Here is a 20064-nt window from a genome sequence, read left to right as displayed (position 1 = left end):
CCCTGGTTCTGAGGGGCGGGGAAAATGGCTAAGAATGAATGAATGAATGAATGAATGAATGCAAAGCCTGATCTTGTTCTCTGTTTTTAACACCAAGTTCCAACAATATTCATGGTCCCAAGTTATTTGGGAACTTATCTGAGAACTTACATAAATTGGAAAACACATTTTAAGAATGTTTTTTTAAAAAACAAACAAGCAAGGATTTGTAAACTACTTTGGCGATTACTTACATATTTCCCCCTCTTTTTGTGTTCTTTAATTGTTAAGAGGACAATAGAAAGTTATGTGGACAAACGGATGGGAAGTACCTATGGACCACCAAACGGCAGAAAAATGACAATATTCATTGATGATATTAACATGCCAATTATTAACGAATGGGGAGATCAGGTAGAGTTATAAAATTGTGCATAGTAATATCGTTAAGTACTGCTTCGCTCTGTAATGTTGTCAGTAAAAGTCTGGTGTACTGTGACCTTGGGGAAAGGGCACATCAAAGGATGCATGTTCCATGCCTTCCATGGCATAGGGGTCAAAAAAGGAAAAAAATGGCAGCTCTTCAGAGTGCCCAAGTCAACCTAGCCCAGTGTGCCCAGGAGGAAGCCCCAAAGCCCAGGAACAGTCTCCCCAAAGCCCAGAGCTGCCTCAGGATTCCATGGAAGGCTCTTCCCAAAGAAGAGTATTCAACTTCAGTGCCTTGGGCAGGCTTAAATCCAGGGCTCCTATGCCTCCCCAAAGGAGCAGGGGTGGGTGGGTTAGAGGGGGAGGCTAGCGGCTGTTGGTACTCCCTGTTCACTCATGCCCAATGGGGTTTAGGGAAACAGCTTACAGAAGGCTGCCCACAGGGAAGCAAGGACCATATCTCCCCAATCTCTGTAGAAGAGTCTCAGTTAGGCATCCAGCTTGCCCAGCCTGTTCCCTGTGTCTTCACTGGGTTTTGTCCTTCTCTCTGAAGCTTTTTATACCCTCCCTGTCTCCCCTCCCTTCATTCTTCCTAAGGCACAGCAACCAGGCTCCTTCTCCACCATTAGAAAGCTGATGGAGAATGTTCACCCTTCTCCACATGTGGAGCCTCCTGGAGACAGTCATAAAGTTATTTCTAATGATGGTTGCAATTGCCTTTTTTGTAATTTGAATCTACAGTGGTACCTCGGGTTACAAACACTTCAGGTTACAGACTCCGCTAACCCAGAAGTAGTACCTCGGGTTAAGAACTTTACCTCAGGATGAGGACAGAAATCACACGCCAGCGGCGGGGCGGCAACAGGAGGCCCCATTAGCTAAAGTAGTACCTCATGTTAAGAATGGTTTCAGGTTAAGAACGGACCTTCAGAACGAATTAAGTTCATAACCCGAGGTACCACTGTACTGATTCAGAGGTTGGTGCCTGGTAGTGTGGATTAGGGCCAACTTAAAGGGTTAGGTACCAGCAAAGGACAAATGAACCCTGACTGCCCATCACATCTGGATCCAATCCGGGTGCAGGTGCAGTTTTGGGACTGAATCATCCTAGGTTGCCTTGATGTATATGAACTGTTAGCATTTTTTTGCTAACACTGACCACTTCAAATGCGACATGGCCTGATTCAGCCAACAGAAATTTAAGCACCATGTAAATTTTATTGATTTAAATAGGACAAAAGCATAGACATTGTCAAGTGTAGCATATTTCATACTGTACCCTATGTCTAGAATAAAGTAACAAATTATTTGGCTAAATTAGCAGGGTTGTATCTCTGGTATTTTGTTTTCAATGAATGGTTAACATTTCTTCTATTAATTCCATAGGTAACAAATGAAATAGTGAGGCAGATGATGGAAATGGAAGGAATGTACAGTTTGGATAAACCTGGAGATTTTACTACGATTGTTGATGTGCAGTTAATAGCAGCAATGATTCACCCAGGAGGCGGTCGAAATGATATCCCACAGCGCTTAAAAAGGCAGTTTACGGTTTTTAACTGCACTCTGCCAACCAATGCATCCATAGACAAAATCTTTGGTATATATTTTTCTATTACTTTCAAATTGAATTTGTTTTATATTAATTGTCTAGGTTGCTCCTGTGTAGAATGTAAATTCCTTTCTCTCCTTCTTAAAGCAACAGAGATTCTAAAAAACAATTACTTAAAAAAACAACCACCAAGTATTACAGACGTGACATAAAACTACAGTTAAGGCCATTCTGTATAAAATCATTCGAATGCCTAGGCAAACAGAAAACTATTAACTTATTTATTTGTTATATAGGTTTTATGCTATGTTCTTCCTTCAAGATAGTAGCACTGGAGTGTTTACAACATAAAATATATTTTAATATTCATTCATTTCTATTCTGTTGCTTCCTATGAAACATCTCAAAGCTATCTATCTAATTTCATGTATACAAACAATTTCTACATATGTCTATTGGTTCAAAATGAGATCCGTGATTGTGAGATTTATGCTCAAAAGTAGTCAGGGCAGTGAGATCGTCAGACCACAAAGTAGTGGATGGGGGCGAGAGCTCACCCTCCCAGCCTTGAAGTATAGGATAACTCTCTTGGCAGTCTTAAGGGCTTGCACGATCCGCTTTCATTGCCCATCTGTTCATCAGTTTCGTATAAAAAGACTGTTTCAAGTCCAACCCAGATAAAGACTGCGATAAACACTTAAAAGTTACATTGAAAGACAGAGGGTCTTCAACAGGCACTGATACAACACTAGAGATGGCGCCTGTCTGATACGTAATGGGAAATATAAACACATACAAAAAGGCAGTCGAAAATCAAAAACACTTGAAACGCAAGCAGCATCTAGCTTGGCACCTCAAACTATTTTTTTCCATTAATTTTTTATTAAATTTCTGTTTATTAGTGAAAATAAATGTTCTAGAGATATAGTGCCACTACCATAAGCACGTTTCTACATTAAATAATTTGTTATGAGCTAGATTTTTGCTTCTACAATAAGTTATAACATAAGTCATTTATAATGTCCACTGCTTAGTATCTTCCTTCTTTCTGAAGCCGTATCATTGCTCTGCTGCATTTTGTAGTCAAATCAATTCATCAGCTGAACTTAGTGTTAGTAATCCGATACAACCAAAGGAGAGACCAGTGAAGATTACAAACACATACACGCTGCAATGAAATGCTTGACTTCTCTTTGATTTCTCTCGCATCAAAACAGTAGCTATTGACTTGTCTAAAGTTAAGTACAGCTGTAGATTGTTCCTGGAGATGTACCGGTATGTTTAGCGTTCAGCCCTTCATGAGAATATATAATTTTGGAGTCATGTTAAAGTTATCAATATACCGTTATTTTTCAGGGATAATTGGCTGTGGATACTTTCATTCGTGTAGACATTTCAGGCCTGAAGTATGTGAAATGATACCAAAATTAGTGTCAGCAGGCAGAATCTTGTGGCAGTGGACTAAGGTAAAGATGAACATAATTATTTGTAAAATATTCCCTATTTATGGGTTTAACACAGGATTAAAATCTGCTCATATATTGCCTGTAGTGTATAGGTTCTGTAAGGTTTCCATGGTTGGAAGGAATGGAGTTGACTGGGGAAGAAACTACCCGTGCATCCATTCTTAGCAGATCATAGAATTGTAGAGTTGGAAGGGACCCCAAGAGTCATGTAGTTCAACCCTCTGCGATGCAGGAATCAACGCTTAAAATAACATACAGCCTGGAGCTAATATTTAGTCATTTCTTCTGATTACATTTTAATGAGAAATTGTGGTTGCAAAACTAGAATTTGCATATTGAATTGGAATTATTGACCTCAAAATTCCCATCAGCCACCATCAAAGAGGCAGGCAGCTTCCACTCAAGCGACTCTCTTATATTGCTTGTTTTTAGTGTGAGTAATGTAGGGCTGCTTTGAACTTCTCTGCATGGAATCACCCAAGGGAAGCTTCAGATTTGCCCAAATGCATGAAAAACATATCACTTTCTAGGTGTTGCTGGATTCCAGCTCACATCATCCCCAGCTATTGGTCATGCTGGCTAGGGCTGGTGAATGCTGGAGTCAAACAGCACATGAAGGGACACAAATGGTTCTTTCTGATACATAAACAAGTGCATGTTCACAGTGTTTATTGCTTGCTTCATTTCCTACTCCCTGCCAGAAGGATCTGTGCTCCAGGTATCATTTATCCTGTGAATGCAGAGGTGAGGAGAACTCCACTAGATCCTGTCACAGTTCAAGATTCCAAGTGCCTCTGGCTCATTGGTGGTTGGTAGTTGGAGACCCATTGTGGTGTAGTGGTTATAGTGTTGTACTAAGACCCTGGAGACTAGGGTTCAAATCCCCACTCACCCGTGAAGCTCACAGAGTGACCCTGGGCCAATCAACAACTTTCAGCCTAACCTACCTCAGGATTGTTGCAAGGATAAAATTAGGTGGGGGAACCATGTATGCCACCATGAGGTAATGGAAGGAAATGTGAGGTCCATAATACAGTAAAATAAAGTCCCTTTACTGCCCTTATGAGGTTTGCCATTTAAAAAATAAACCAAACCTGTAGACCTCAGTGCAGGCCCTGTTTTATTTTTTATACCCGTTCATATGCTTTTGCGTTAGGTGAAAATGTTGCCCACACCATCCAAATTTCATTACATCTTCAATCTGAGAGATCTTTCCAGAATTTGGCAAGGAATGTTAACTATAAAATCAGAAGAATGTACGGACCTCAGGACTCTCCTGTCGCTATTTAAACATGAATGCACGAGAGTAATTGCTGACAGGTATGATCATTATATTATTTACTGAAGAATTACAAACACTGAGATGAAGTCATGCCAGTGTGACATTGTGTTCAGCCATCTTGATTCAGAATGGCTCCCGGCACCCAAGCAGTGATGGAGCCTTTCACCCCCACCTTAGGAACCCTTGTGCTGAGTTTGGTGACACTATCTGAAGAGGCTGCTGAACCTATAGAGGAGAAACAGTTTCCCAAAATATATAGTAGATCTAGTCCACAGCTGAGGGACACCCACACCCACATAAATATTTAGCCATCTTTTCACTCTTCTACAGTGGAAACTTTCTATTCATCATACCTGAATTGTGTCTTCTAGATTTGTTTGCGAAGAAGATGAAGCTTGGTTTGAAAGAAACTTTTCTAGAGTTATTGAAGAACATGTAGATTCAGAACTGGTACCAATAATTGAAGAAGAACCATATCTTGTTGATTTTTTACGTGATATGCCTGAGCCAACTGGTGAAGAGCCTGAAGATTTTGTGTTTGAAGCACCAAAAATTTATGAATTGGTATTTATTTACTTAATTCCAAACACCTCCTTTATTGGGTTCCAACAATAGCATGCTCAGATCTATAATGGATACCTATACAAGAACGGCATGGAACTCTCAGGCCCCAGGATCAAATGCAGGCCTCCAAGCCTCTCTGTCCCCAAAGACTGTCCACAGGCCATGCCCCTTACTTACTGGCCCTGCTATGTCCTCTCCTGGAGTGCTTTAGCTATATGAATGTACTTGGACTGAATGCCTTTGGACTGTGGAAGGCTGACCATGAGGGAATGCAGCCTTAGGTCTGAAAAATGTTCCCTACTCTTGACTATAAATAATCCCAAATGTTGCTAATATTGTGGATTATTGCTAGAGGAAATTCAGAGTTAGAACCAGATGAATTAGGGGGTGGGGTGGGGACGAGAAAGACGTATTATGCTGCTTTTTTTATTTGCCTGTAATGCAACCAGGGTGAGGAAGGCAGGCAGGGGCAACACCAGGGCTTCCTGCACTCGGACTTTTTCCTCCTGCACCCACATAGGGCCAACAGACACCAACTGCCCTGCTGAAATGAAGAAGACGTTGTGGGACACAGGCAAAGACAAAGTCAGGGACTACTCCAGTCAGACTATTGCCCACCTGCCCCACTTAAACCAACTTACGACAGTTGCCCTGTGGGGAAGAATATGGGGACATGTTAGCTCCTTCCCAGTGAGGCTGGTTGTTTCATTTTGTAGCATGTGGTTCTGGGTGTTTTTGTTGCATTTCATAACAGGTTTTTAGCTGCTTTAAAGACTCTTGTTGAAAAGTGGGGTATAAGTCAAACTAAACAAATTGAGGTAGGTTGCCGTGTTGGTCTGCCGTAGCCAAAACAAAATAAAAAAATTCCTTCCAGTAGCACCTTAGAGACCAGCTAAGTTTGTTATTGGTATGAGCTTTTTATGCATGCACACGAAAGCTCATACCAATAACAAACTTAGCTGGTCTCTAAGGTGCTACTGGAAGGAATTTTTTTATTAAATAAATTGAGTAAAACTGGTGCTCTGTGTGGTAGATAGCAGAATATTGTAGGTCAGGATAGGCAAGGCACTGGGAGCCACATCAAAAACAGATCACAAGCTTGTGGGTGACTGGTAGCTTTTCATATTCATTTGTGTTTGATTAACACAATTAATAAACATTATTTTCATAAGTATGGCCATAGGAAGTTGAACCTATTGCAGCAGTTGTCTGCAGGAGCAGTTGCCAAAACCATTTGTGTGTGTATTAGAAATGATCATACAAAAGAAGTAGAAAACTAAATCTAGAGGCAATCCACTGTATATATGCAGCTACTGCTTGGGCTAAATAGCCCACCATTAGTGGAATAAACAACATAAACACTTATCAGATACGGAACTGCCCACGAGTTAAGTCAGTCCTGGGGAATACATATACCTACACCTCCCTGAAATTCATTTTTGACAAATCCTATCTTGAGAAAAATAAGCTGATATCATATCATTTCTAGGATATGATCTGTGTAAATAAATAAATAAAAAATCTGGTAGACCCTTAAGGACATTTTTCAAAGACATATGATTTTCTTTTATTCATATTTTTAAAAATGCTTTTACATTAATTTATTGAATTAATGGGGGGGAAGGGGGAAAAGCTATCCTTTAGGGGGGAAAGCTATCCTTATTTTCTTCTTTTTTAGATTCCATCTCTTGACTTCTTATCTGACAAATTGCAGTACTATCAGAAGCAGTATAACGAAGCTGTCAGAGGTGGATTCCTGGATTTGGTGTTTTTCAAAGATGCTATAACACATCTTGTTAAGGTCTGAATGCTTATTTAAAGTTATAGTCTTCATTTCATTTCCTGCACTGGTGGGAAGGGGGAGTCATGGCAGAGCAGAGGTAGATCTCGGGGGAGCTCCAACCTAGCAATGTCTTTATTCCTTCTCAACAGGTCAGCCCATTCTCCATAGTCAGAACTAAAGTCCAAAAGATTATGCCATTTTAGATTAAGTCAGCATATAGGATACAGCATATAGCTACACCAGATCCAAACTCCATTCAGGAGTGGAACTACTACCGGCAGTGGAGAAACAAACTTTTAAAATCCAATTTCTGTTACATCATCCTTTTGCCTGCGTAACTTACACCAGGTTGCCAGCTCATGTGACTGAGCTGAATGGGTTTAGGATTCAGCCTAAATCCCCACCTTTGGTCCTGCCCATGCTATTCCCCTGGAGTGCCCTTCATTCATGGCTTAAGAGCCACCAAGTTCAGCTCAACTGTCCAAGCCCCAGGTGAGCTGGGAGGAGGGATTTGGGTCAGCATACATGTGACCGAGTTGGGTCTTAAGCCAGAAACCAGCCAGGGGAGTTGGGGATCCACCACATCCTAACTTACTCATCCCAGTTAGGACCGCGCCCTTATTTTATCGAAACATTATGAACTTCCTTTTATCAGTGTCTCGAGACATTTTTCAAAACTTGAAAGCAACAAGTAAACAACAAGCAACACAAATAAAACAAGCAACAAGTAGAAGAATAAATTTATACTCAGATAGTTTAAAGGTAGTAAAACAGTTTTCAAAAGTCTGGGTGAATGGGGGGGGGGAGTTTTTGAAAGGAACTGAAAAGAAAACAAAGTTGTGCTCAGCTTGTACTGCTCTGGAAAAGGGCATCCTGTAACTGGAAAAGCCTTGAAGATGAAAGCTTCACCTTTGAAGGAGGTGGTATTTAAAGAAGGACATTGGCTGATTACCTCAAAAATGCAGTTGATGCTCTTTTTTAAAAAAACAACAGCCCGCAGAAGCACCATATAAGAGAGAATTCTGTTGTCATTGGATATATATATATTTTGCAAAAATTACATGCCATATTAAAATATGCTGCCCATCCTGGCTAATAAAAGCAAGCCGGGAAGGGCTGGGCGATGGGCTTCGTGGGGTGGTGAATGCTTCCCTCCGTGAGGGAGCCTTCCCAGACCCGCTGAAAGAGGCGGTTATTAAACCGCTTCTTAAAAAACCATCTTTAGATGCGGCCACGATGGCCAACTATCGCCCAGTCTCAAATCTTCCATTCCTGGGCAAGGTGATTGAGCGAGCGGTTGCCGAACAACTCCAGGCACGCCTGGAAGAAGCGGACCATTTGGATCCCTTCCAGTCGGGATTCAGGCCTCATCATGGGACTGAAACTGCCTTGGTCGCACTGGTTGATGATCTCCGGCGGGCTAGGGACAAAGGTGAGAGCTGTTTCCTAGTTCTGCTGGATCTCTCAGCAGCGTTCGATACCATCGACCATAGCATCCTTCTGGACCGTCTTGAGGGGCTGGGAGCTGGGGGCACTGTTATACAGTGGTTCCGCTCCTTCCTCCTGGGCCGTGTTCAGAAAGTGGTGGTGGGGGATGAGTGTTCAGACCCCTGGGCTCTCACTTGTGGGGTGCCTCAGGGTTCTGTCCTCTCCCCCATGCTTTTCAACATCTACATGCGGCCGCTGGGAGAGATCATCAGGAGGTTTGGGCTGGGTGTTCATCAGTATGCGGATGATACCCAGCTCTACCTCTCCTTTAAATCAGAACCAGTGAAGGCGGTGAAGGTCCTGTGTGAGTGTCTGGAGGATGGATGGCGGCTAACAGATTGAGGTTGAATCCTGACAAGACAGAAGTACTGTTTTTGGGGGACAGGAGGCGGGCAGGTATGGAGGATTCCCTGGTCCTGAATGGGGCAACTGTGCCCCTGAAGGACCAGGTGCGCAGCCTGGGAGTCATTTTGGACTCACAGCTGTCCATGGAGGCACAGGTCAAATCTGTGTCCAGGGCAGCTGTTTACCAGCTCCATCTGGTACGTAGGCTGAGACCCTATCTGCCTGCGGACTGTCTCGCCAGAGTGGTGCATGCTCTGGTTATCTCCCGCTTGGACTACTGCAATGCACTCTACGTGGGGCTACCTCTGAAGGTGACTCGGAAACTACAACTAATCCAGAATGCGGCAGCTAGACTGGTGACTGGGAGCGGCCGCCGAGACCATATAACACCGGTCTTGAAAGACCTGCATTGGCTCCCAGTACGTTTCCGAGCACAATTCAAAGTGTTGGTGCTGACCTTTAAAGCCCTAAACGGCCTCGGTCCAGTATACCTGAAGGAGCGTCTCCACCCCCATCATTCTGCCTGGACGCTGAGGTCCAGCGCCGAGGGCCTTCTGGCGGTTCCCTCATTGCGAGAAGCAAAGCTACAGGGAACCAGGCAGAGGGCCTTCTCGGTAGTGGCGCCCGCCCTGTGGAACACCCTTCCAGCAGATGTCAAGGCGATAAACAACTACCTGACATTCAGGAGACATCTTAAGGCAGCCCTGTTCAGGGAAGTTTTTAACGTGTGATATCTTATTGTATTTTTGGTTTTTATGGAAGCCGCCCAGAGTGGCTGGGGAGGCCCAGCCAGATGGGCGGGGTATAAATAATAAATTATTATTATTATTATTATTATTATTATTATTATTATTATATAAGTAGCGTCTATGGAATTGGTGGAGAGGGGTACGGAATCTAGAATACTGGGAAGATTTATTAAACTATGCTCTCCCAGCCTCCGTGAGCCCTTTCACCACCTGTTCCTCCGATGGCAGTTCCCTGACATCCACCTCCCCTCCAGGACCCCCTTCACCCCCTCCCGTTCCCTCTCCTCTGGGCGGTGAGGAGGTAAAACCCCTAAAAGAATCCTCTTCATCTTCAGACGTCTCGAACATTTCCCTCCATCGGTCGCCGTTCCGGGTCGCTGAATCCTCCTCCTCCTCGGAATCTGTGAACCCCTCCAACTCCTCTTCCTCATCTTTGGTAGCAAAGTATTCCCTCCGGAACCTCGCTACAGGCTGAGGTTTACGTGGGAACCTCTGATGAAAAGTTTCTATTAAGACCTCGTCATTGACATCCTCTGCCATGACCCAGGTGTTTTCCGACTCCGGTTCCCCTTCCCACATTACCAAATACTCCACTTGATCTCCCTTCCACCTGGAATCGAGGATCTCCGCCACGTGGTTGCTGTGTTCCCTTTCCTCCATTGCTGGTCCCCGAGTGAACCTCCCTTCTCTGTCCCCTTTATACGGTGACAGCAATGACCTGTGGAAAACTGGGTGCAGCTTCATGTGGTTCGGTAACCGGAGTCTGAAAGCCACTGGGTTGACCTCTTGCGTGACTTCAAATGGGCCCAATCTTTTGGGTCTTAACTTCTTACAACCCCCTTTGAATGATAACCCTTGGGTTGACAGCCACACCTGGTCCCCCACCCTAATGGTTTCACCTTCCCTTCTGTTTTTGTCTGCCTGCCTCTTATACTCCTCCTTGGCCCTGTCTAAGTTAAGTTGGAGCTGACGATGGATCGCTTCCATTTCTTCTACGAACTGTTCGGCAGCCGGGACGCTCCATCTCTCCCCTTCCCCCCCTGGGAAGGCCCTGGGATGGCACCCGTAATTAGCCAAAAAGGGGCTCATCCCTGTGGACACGTTCTCCGCATTGTTGTAGGCAAATTCCGCCAACGCCAGCTTCTCCACCCAATCATTCTCTCTGTCATTGACATAACACCTCAGATATTGCTGGAGGATGCCATTGGCTCTTTCCGCCTGCCCGTTGGTTTCAGGATGCCGGGCAGTCGAAAAATTGACCTCTACATGCAGTAAGCTCATGAGCTTCCTCCAGAACCTGGAAGTAAATTGTTTCCCTCGGTCTGAAACCACCCTCAAGGGGGCGCCATGCAACCTAAACACATTTTCTACAAACAATTTAGCTGTTTCTTCTGCCGTGACAGCATGTGAGCAGGCTATAAAGTGGGCCATTTTGGTTAACAGGTCTACCACAACCATGATGGCTGTTTTCCCTCTGGACTTTGGCAGATCAGTCATGAAATCTATTGCCACTGCTTCCCATGGTCTTTCAGGTGTGGGTAGCGGTTCTAATAACCCTGCCGGCGCCCGCCTCTCCCCTTTGGCTCGCTGGCATTGGTCACAACCTCTCACATACTCCCGCACATCTTCCCTGACCTTAGGCCACCAAAATTCCCTGGTAACCAGCCACATGGTTTTGTGTTGCCCAAAATGCCCCGCTGTGGGGCTATCGTGCAGCTGCTTGAGTACTTTCCCCCTCAAATCTCCTTCAGGTATATATAACGCTCCCTTGTAATACAACGCCCCGTTTCTCTCCTCAAAACCTCCGGGTTTATCTCCCTCCCTCCTGAGACCCCTGAGTTTGTCCTGGGCGTATTCATCATTCTCCGTTCCCTCTACCAGTTCTCTTTGCCCCACCAATGCCGCCCCACACACCCAGCGGTCCTCTGGAATGACATGTCTTTCTTCGGGTGCTCCCTCCCCCTCCAAATATTCAGGTTTGCGTGAGAGAGCGTCCGCCCTAATGTTCTCTGGGCCTGGCACGTAACAAATCTCAAAGTTAAATTTGGAGAACTCCTGGGCCCATCTCACTAGCCGTTGGTTGAGCACTCGGGCCGTTCTCCAATACTCTAGGTTCTTGTGGTCAGTGCACACTTGCACCTTATGTTGTGCGCCAATTAGCAGGTGCCTCCATCTCCGGAAAGCCTCATGAATGGCAAGTAGTTCTCGGTCGTACACCGTGTAGTTCCTCTCGGATTTGTTCAGCTTTCGCGAAAAAAAAGCACACGGTCTCCACTCTGACTCCTCCTTCCCTGGCTGGAGAAGCACCGCCCCGATCGCTCTGTCTGATGCATCAGTTTCGACTCTCATCTTTTTTTGTAAATCCACATGCAGAAGTTGTTCTTCAGAGGCGAAGGCCCTTTTTAGTTCCTCAAATGCTCGCTCCGCCTCCTCAGTCCAAACGAATTTCTTCTTACTGCTGAGACAGTCCGTAATGGGCGCCGTCAGGTGAGCAAAGTTTCGGATGAACTTACGATAAAAGTTCCCAAACCCTAGGAACCTCTGCACATCCTTCTTTGTTTTGGGTGTTTTCCATTCCAGCACTGCCTGGACCTTGCCGGGATCCATGGCCAATCCCTTGTCTGACAGGCGGTACCCCAGGAATTCCACCTCCTTGGACTTCTCTGACGTCTCTCACATGCTGCTCCTCATTCTCAGAATACACCAACACGCCATCTAGGAAGGCCACACAATTATTGTAAAGCAAAGGCCCCAGTACGTGGTTCATAAACGATTGGAAGCACGCCGAGCCTGCTTGTAGGCCGAAGGGCATAACTAAATATTCAAATGCCCCCAAAGGGGTGAACATGGTGGTTTTCCATTCATCCCCTTTCCTTATACGTATCAGGTTGTACGCCCCCCTTAGGTCCAGCTTTGTAAAAATCTTTCCCTTCCGCACCCTGGTCAAAATGTCGTCAATCCTGGGCATAGGGAAGGCCACTGGTTCTGACACTGCGTTTAAAGCCCTGAAGTCACACACAAGCCTCGGCTTGTCCGTGTTTTTTTTATCCACAAAAAACACTGGGCTACCTCCCATGACTGTCGGAATGCTGTGATGGGATGATGAGCTGCTTGTGCGTAAAATCGTAGTCCCTCAGAGTTTGTTCAAGTCCACAAACCTCTGTCTGTGACGGAGCCCCTCAGACATGGCTGCTCTAGTCACTTGCAGATTCCGACAGTGGTTGCTTTCGGAATCGCTTCCAGCATAAAAGCTCCTTAACGGAAACACGTCTTCTGGACTCGCGGCGTGACAGTTTCCGGCGAGGAGTTGGTCTCCCTATGGGAGGTTCAGAAACCTCCCCACTGTTCTCGCTGGACGTGTCCCTGAGCCCTCCCTCTTGCTCGCTTTCCCTCAGAGACCCACCTCTCCCCCTGCTGGTTCCTGCTTCAGCTGCTGGGTCTCTCCCAGCCTCCGTGAGCCCTTCCACCACCTGTTCCTCCGATGGCAGTTCCCTGACAGCACCATTCGATGGTTCTTTTATAAAAGCTTATTACAAAAATATTTTTGGATAATTATTTAACTTTGTTGACTTTGCATAACGAATTAAGTAGATAATCTCCCCCCCTTTTTTTGTAATGCAGATTTCACGAATAATTCGTACAGCATGTGGGAATGCTTTACTTGTAGGAGTTGGTGGTTCCGGAAAACAGAGTCTTTCCAGGCTAGCCTCTTTTATAGCTGGATATAAAATATTTCAGATAACTTTAACGCGGTGAGAAAAAATACATTTCAAATAAGTGGTTGATGATGTGCTGTTTTCCCTATATAATTAGAAGCTACTGTTTGTATATATACACCATTATATGAGAATATAGAAGATGAAATTCATGGCTAGATGGCCATCATAAAGACAGCCTGGCATATCCATGTGTTCATGATGTCACTGATCCTGTGGTCTATGACAGGCATGGCCAAACTTGGCCCTCCAGATGTTTTGGAACTACAGTTCCCATAATTCCTGACCACTGGTCCTGTTAGCTAGGGATGATGGGAGTTGTAGTCCCAAAACATCTGGAGGGCCAAGTTTGGCCATGCCTGGTCTATGAGGATATAATGTAGACAATTTCGTTCTCAACAAAGTTCTATCAAAATTCATCAATTACTAAAGAGATTGATAATGTTGAAATAATGGTTTGGCTCCAGAAGTTCCCCTACATGTGTTGGGGTTTCCACTTTACCTAGTTATGGCCCCTCCATGCCCCATAGTATGCCGCTCTAAAGCCAGTGCAGATGGTACAATCAGGGTGGCACGTGGGGAGGCGGGAATGTTTACAATTATGGCAGGGGGTGTTCTTGCTTTCCCCCATTCCTTCTTTTTTCTTATTTCAAAACACCTTTAAAGCCACTTTCAACTTCCCTGCTCTGAGAGGAATGGCAAAGTCACTAGCTTTCAAAATTGTTTTGAACCAAAAAAAGGGGGGGAGGGAGAAAAATGGCAAGCACTCTGCTGCAGTTACTAGTCATTTTGAGGGTTGTTGAAGCTGAATTGTAGCCCTTGAAATGGCCACTCCCATTTGTCACTAGTGAATGAGGTGACGGCCTGACAAATCTGAGTTAACTAAGAAACATGGGGGACACAAACTAGTAATTGTAGTCTCCCTTGATTCCGGCCAGAGGAATTTAAGGGTCTTGTGAAAGGTGGTTTTTTGATTTCTTGAAACGGCTTAAGTTGTTTTGCTGTTTGCTTCATTTTGAAATGTGTGTTTAAAATACATTTTTAAGAAGTAGCATGCTCACTATGCAATACAGTGGTACCTTGGGTTAAGTACTTAATTCGTTCCGGAGGTCCGTTCTTAACCTGAAACTTTTCTTAACCTGAAGCACCACTTTAGCTAATGGGGCCTCCCGCTGCTGCCGCGCTGCCGGAGCACGATTTCTGTTCTCATCCTGAAGCAAAGTTCTTAACCCGAGATACTATTTCTGGGTTAGCAGAGTCTGTAACCTGAAGCATATGTAACCTGAAGCGTATGTAACCCAAGGTACCACTGTATATTTACACAAGGATGCCCCTCCTAAAAGGGGCAGTCTTTGCTCAGTTAGCTCTTGTTTCCCCTCTCTGCTGGCTTCAGTGATGTAGCCTACTTTTCCGAAGTTAGTGGGTGATGAATCAGTACTGCATGTTAAGCTTTCTGTCCTTTTCATTTTTGCTTCCTAGATCATACAATGTGAGCAATCTGACAGATGATCTAAAGCTTTTATACAGAGTTGCTGGTGCAGAAGGAAAAGGAATAACATTTATTTTCACAGATAACGAAATAAAAGATGAAGCGTTTCTGGAATTTCTTAATAACCTGCTTTCTTCTGGAGAGGTTAGCATTTCAGAGGCTTTTGCAGCTGTGTTGCTATGATGACTGTTAGAGTTTTTGCTTGTCCTTCTATTTCAAAAGCTCAGGGTAGGTTTGACTGCAACTCACATCAGCTCCAACCAGCACGATCAGGTTAATAGTTAGGGATGCTAGAAGTCAACACCTGGGGGGTCCCACATGAGCTACTGCTAGCAGAGATGTAAATCTTGAAAAATATTTTTAAAAATAAAGTTACAATTCAGGGATCAATTTTAAATGAAATTATTAATTTATTTCTGGGATCATGCAGGTACTGGGCTGGGCATCAGCCCATGTCCCTTGACTAGGCAGGAGCAAAGAGACTTTTGGGAAGTGGGCTGAACCCAAACTAGTTTTCAGGGATAAACTTTAAATGAAATTATTATTTTGTTCACCGTTGATTTTCTTAGTAATTTATGGGGTGGGCAAGTAACTAGCCACAGACGTTCGGAATCTTGGCACATTGGCCGCTGTATTTCTTGGGGTCTATATTCTTGCATGTTTCCCATGGATTATATAAAAGTTGTAGAAATGTTATTATTTTTGTTGGAGTGAGAACTCTGTGGAATTTCAAGCACTGTATGCACAATAATGTGTTGTACGCACAGGTCCTATCTTTGGCCCAACAACCAGATTTATGTGCACAAGGCCCTTTAAAAAAAAGCTAAAATCCTGACAATCAGTTGCTCTGGAGAAGGAGCAGGGGGCTAGATTCATTTCCCTCTCCCCTGCGCACTCTTGCTCGCCAAACAAAGGCTCCACATTCATGTTCCCAGCTGCTCTAAACATGGTCCCTTGGATTAGAATACATATCTTCAAGTAAGGAAAGAAGATAGTCTTTGGCCTGCATATCTTAACTATTAGACAGTTTTGGAAAGGAAACATAGACCTATAGTTTATAAAACTTACATTATAAATACATAACTGAATTTTCATTTTTCCTTGGCTCTGCTAAGATCTCCAATTTATTTGCTCGGGATGAAATGGATGAAATAACCCAAGGATTGATATCTGTAATGAAAAAAGAACTACCACGAGTTCCTCCAACTTTTGATAATCTTTATGAATATTTTATATCAAGATCGAAGAAAAATCTTCATGTTGTTCTCTGCTTTTCTCCAGTGAGTTTCCTTTAAAAATCGTATCTACCTTCCTTGGACATATTTGCTTATGATAATTCCTCCTCCATTCAAGACTATGTATTTAAATGTGAAAAATAATATTTTTATGGCAAACATGCTCTTTAAAGACAAATCCTGCAAGTTTGGCTCAGCAGTCTAGCTCATAGTAATTGTTCTACTAACAATTCCATTTCTGTATGTAGTCTACAAAACTGGAACAGGCAGCTATGTCCTATGTATGTTAATTTTGAAATTGGTGACGAGGAAGGCTTCATACTACCCTGTAGGGAAGGGAAAGTAGTTATGAAATGGCTTGCAGCTTAAGATATGGGACCTTAGATGCAAAAATGGTTCCCCCTTTTTTATTGAAAAGTTTCAGTTATAAAGAAATAAAGTGATGCAAAGAAAAGGAAAAAAGGAACAAACACAGAAATGTATTAGAATAATAATATCAAACTTATAAAAGATCGTATGTGTCAGAGCTGCTACCAGGTCCCAGCTCACATAGGACCACGCCACACAGCGTCCACTTTAAAAGAGTCTTTATTGAGTTACAGGTTTCATTTCCGAACTGCAGCGTGCAGCTCTACACCTTCTGCTCTAGGTCGGCGAAGACCCGTCTGAGTCCCCGCCTCTTGCACACCAGCTTAATACCCTAGCCTTGCTCCACCTCCTTCGCCTCTCCCTACGTCTCTGGGTCCTTCTGCCCCCCTGGGCCTCCTCCCTTCTACTCTCCTCTGACGCTGACCCCCCTGATCCTTCTGCCTCCTTGCGGCGGGCTTTAGGACCTGGCTCACTCTCCGGGCTGCTTACTGCTCCAGCTTCCGCTGCTTTTGAACTTGGCGCGCGCGCCCAACTCTCTACTTTCCTCTTAACCGTTGCCTCGCTCTCTGAGGAGGGCGTGACCACCCCTGACTCGTGCCCTCCCTCCTGCTGACAGCCTCCGGTACCCGATGCCTGGCTACCTTCCTCCCTGCTGCTCTCAGTCTTGAGCGTGGGTCCCGACTTCCAGCTGCTGCCGCCCTCAGTTATGAGCGTGGGTCCCGACTTCCAGCTGCTGCTCTCTGAATCTCCTCTGTTCCCTTCCTCCTGGGGTGTCCCCCCGGATCCCCCCCTTGCTCTGCTCACTGGGGCTCCCTTTTGGGAGTCCTCTGACTCACTGCTTAGGCTTGGAGATCTCGGGTCGTCATCATCACTCATTCTCCCTTCGGCTTCCTCCCCCTCGCTCTCTGTTTCCACCCTTCTCTGCGTCTCTGCTTCTGAACCCCTGACATCCATCCCCCCCTCGAAGCCCCCCCTTCCCCCCTCCCCGCTGTCAGGTGTGGGTGCTGGGCGCTCCATCATCATGGGAGGGAATGCTGGATACAGGTCGCTCCCCGTGGGTGGCCGCCAACTGAAGACCTCCGAGTCTTCCCCCTCGCGGTCGTCGACGTTGACTTGTTGCTCTTCCATCTCTGTACCGCCGTGCTCGAACCCGAGGTCCTCCCCGAACACGTCCATGTCAGTCTCTGCGTCGGTCGCTCGACCTGGCATCTCCAGCCACTTCCTGCGCCATCGCTCCTCTGGTCGATCGTCCCACCAATACGAGTTGCCTGATGCCGAACCTGCCGGTGAACCTTCTGGGGAACGGGTGCTCCGTGCGGGTTCCCCTTCTGAGTCGAATCCATGGAACGTGCTGGAAGAAAGTGTGGGTGTGAACAACCAGTCGTCGAAGAAGCTCGCTGGCATGGGTTTGTGTGGGAAGAGGGCATGAAACTCGTCCTTGAGCAGGGGTTCCTCCAAAGCGTAGTCTGGTACCCAGCTATTGGCGCTGGCCCGGGTGCCCTCTCTGGCTAAGAGGTATTCGACTCCCTCTTCCCCCCATCTGGAGTCCAAAATCTCCGTGACCTCGTTGATGTGGTCCTGGTGCTTCACCTCCCGCGTCTCCGTCCGTTCCCGGAGCGGACTTGGCGCCGTCCCTGGCTCCTGGAACCTGTGAGGTGCCTTGTAGGGAGTGAGCACCGACCTGTGGAACACCGGATGCATTCTGGAACCCTCCGGCAGCGCCAGTCGGAAGGCTACCGGGTTGATCTGCGCTTCGACTTGGTACGGACCGATCTGCTTGTGCCCCAACTTCTTCTTGGCAAGCGACCTGGTCGGCACTGCGTGGGCTGCCAACCAGACCCAGTCTCCCACTTGGATCACTTCGCCAACCCGCCTGTGCTTGTCAGCTTGCACCTTGTAGGCGTGCTTAGCTAGCTCCAGCTGCCGTCTGAGTTGATCGTGGACCGCCTGCAGCTCTGACGCGAACGCGTCCGCCGTCTGTGGTTCTCCTTCCCCCACTCTCTCCAGTCCCGGGAAGGTTCTGGGATTCCTCCCATTGTTGGCAAAGAACGGCGTCACTCCTGTGGACACGTGCTTCGTGTTGTTGTAAGCGAACTCGGCTAGCGGCAGGTAATCCACCCACGTCGCAGGCTGTTGATTGGCATAGCATCTCAGGTACTGCTGCATGATGGCATTGACCCTCTCTGCTTGCCCGTTGGTCTGCGGGTGTCTTGCTGATGCCAGATTGACCTTGACATTTAGAAAACCCATCAGCTTCTGCCAGAAAGACGAGATGAACTGGCGTCCGCGGTCGGACAGGATAGACCGTGGCAGGCCATGCACTTTGAACACGTGATCTATGAACAGTTTGGCGGTTTGTTCCGCCGTGGCCACCTTCGCACACGGAATGAAATGTGCCATCTTGGTGAACAAGTCCACCACCACTAGCACAGCTGTCTTGCCTCTCGAACTGGGTAAATCCGTCACAAAGTCCAGGGCCACCCTCTCCCACGGTTCAAACGGTGTTTGCAGCGGTTCTAACAGTCCCGCCGGTGGTCTGTGTACCGGCTTGGCCCTCTGGCAGGTGTCGCACCTCGCGACGTAGTCCGCGACCTCTCCTCTCAGCCTGGGCCACCAGAAGTCTCTCGCGACTAATTCCATCGTTTTCTCTGTGCCAAAGTGACCGGCCGTGGGTGCGTCGTGCAACTGTTGCAGTACCTTGGCGCGAAGGTCGTCTCCTGGTACATAGACAGCCCCTTTGCGTAGGAGCAAGCCGTCCCGCACCTGGAACTCGTCCGTGGTAGCCGTGCCTCTGAGCAGTTCCGCCATCTTGTCTTGCGCGAATGAGTCGTCCCGCAATGCACGTCGCACCGCATCCAGGTCTACTGTAGCTGAGGCACACGCCCACGCCGTCGGTGCGAAGATGTGCATGGCCGCCGCTGGCGTCACCTCTTCTAGGTATTGCGGTTTTCGGGACAGTGCATCCGCCATGATGTTGGTGTCGCCTGGGACGTACTCTATTCGGAAATTGAAGTCAGCAAAGAACTCCGCCCAACGTATCTGCCTCTGGTTCAGGAACTGAGCCGTGCGCCAGTGCTCCAGATTCTTGTGGTCCGTGCAGACCTGCACCGTGTGCTTGGCGCCGATTAGGAAGTGCCTCCACGCCTTGAAAGCTGCATGAATGGCCAGCAACTCCCTGTCCCAGATGGTGTAGTTCTGCTCCGACTTGCTGAGCTTTCTGGAGTAGAACGCTCCCGGCCGCCACACCCCCTGCGGGTCTCGCTGCAGCAGGACAGCTCCCACGGCTCTGTCCGACGCGTCTGTCTCTACCCTCAACGGTTTACTGGGGTCGATATGCAGCAGTTGCTTCTCCGATGCGAAGAGATGCTTGAGCGCTTGAAAGGACTGTTCCGCCTGCTCCGTCCAGATGAATTTCTTCTTTTTGGAGCTGAGCGTGTCCGTAATTGCTGCCGTCTGCATCGCGAACCCCTTGATAAACTTGCGATAGAAGTTGGCGAAGCCGACAAACCGCTGGACCTCCTTCCGGTTGCGCGGGCTTTTCCAATCCAATACCGCACGAACCTTGGTGCTGTCCATGGCTATCCCCTTGTCCGACAACTTGTATCCCAGGAAATCCACCTC

The 20064-nt window shown here is 46.5% G+C and overlaps 1 protein-coding gene across 1 annotated transcript in view; it reads left to right on the top strand.

Annotated features, from left to right (window-relative positions):
• DNAH8 (dynein axonemal heavy chain 8) overlaps window positions 1-20064 on the top strand; it is a 148671-nt gene that overhangs the window by 72600 nt on the left and 56007 nt on the right. Inside the window, exons 56-64 of the mRNA XM_082214788.1 lie at window positions 271-393; window positions 1792-2005; window positions 3314-3423; window positions 4580-4743; window positions 5077-5269; window positions 6948-7070; window positions 13256-13386; window positions 14830-14983; window positions 15955-16119. Of these exons, the coding sequence (XP_082070914.1) occupies window positions 271-393; window positions 1792-2005; window positions 3314-3423; window positions 4580-4743; window positions 5077-5269; window positions 6948-7070; window positions 13256-13386; window positions 14830-14983; window positions 15955-16119 (1377 nt within the window). The remainder of the gene's footprint in view (window positions 1-270; window positions 394-1791; window positions 2006-3313; window positions 3424-4579; window positions 4744-5076; window positions 5270-6947; window positions 7071-13255; window positions 13387-14829; window positions 14984-15954; window positions 16120-20064) is intronic.

Source organism: Podarcis vaucheri (genome assembly GCF_965113315.1).
Source record: "Podarcis vaucheri genome assembly, chromosome: 3".
NCBI classification, from domain to species: Eukaryota; Metazoa; Chordata; class Lepidosauria; order Squamata; family Lacertidae; genus Podarcis; species Podarcis vaucheri.
This window is presented reverse-complemented; position numbering and strand designations above follow the sequence as displayed.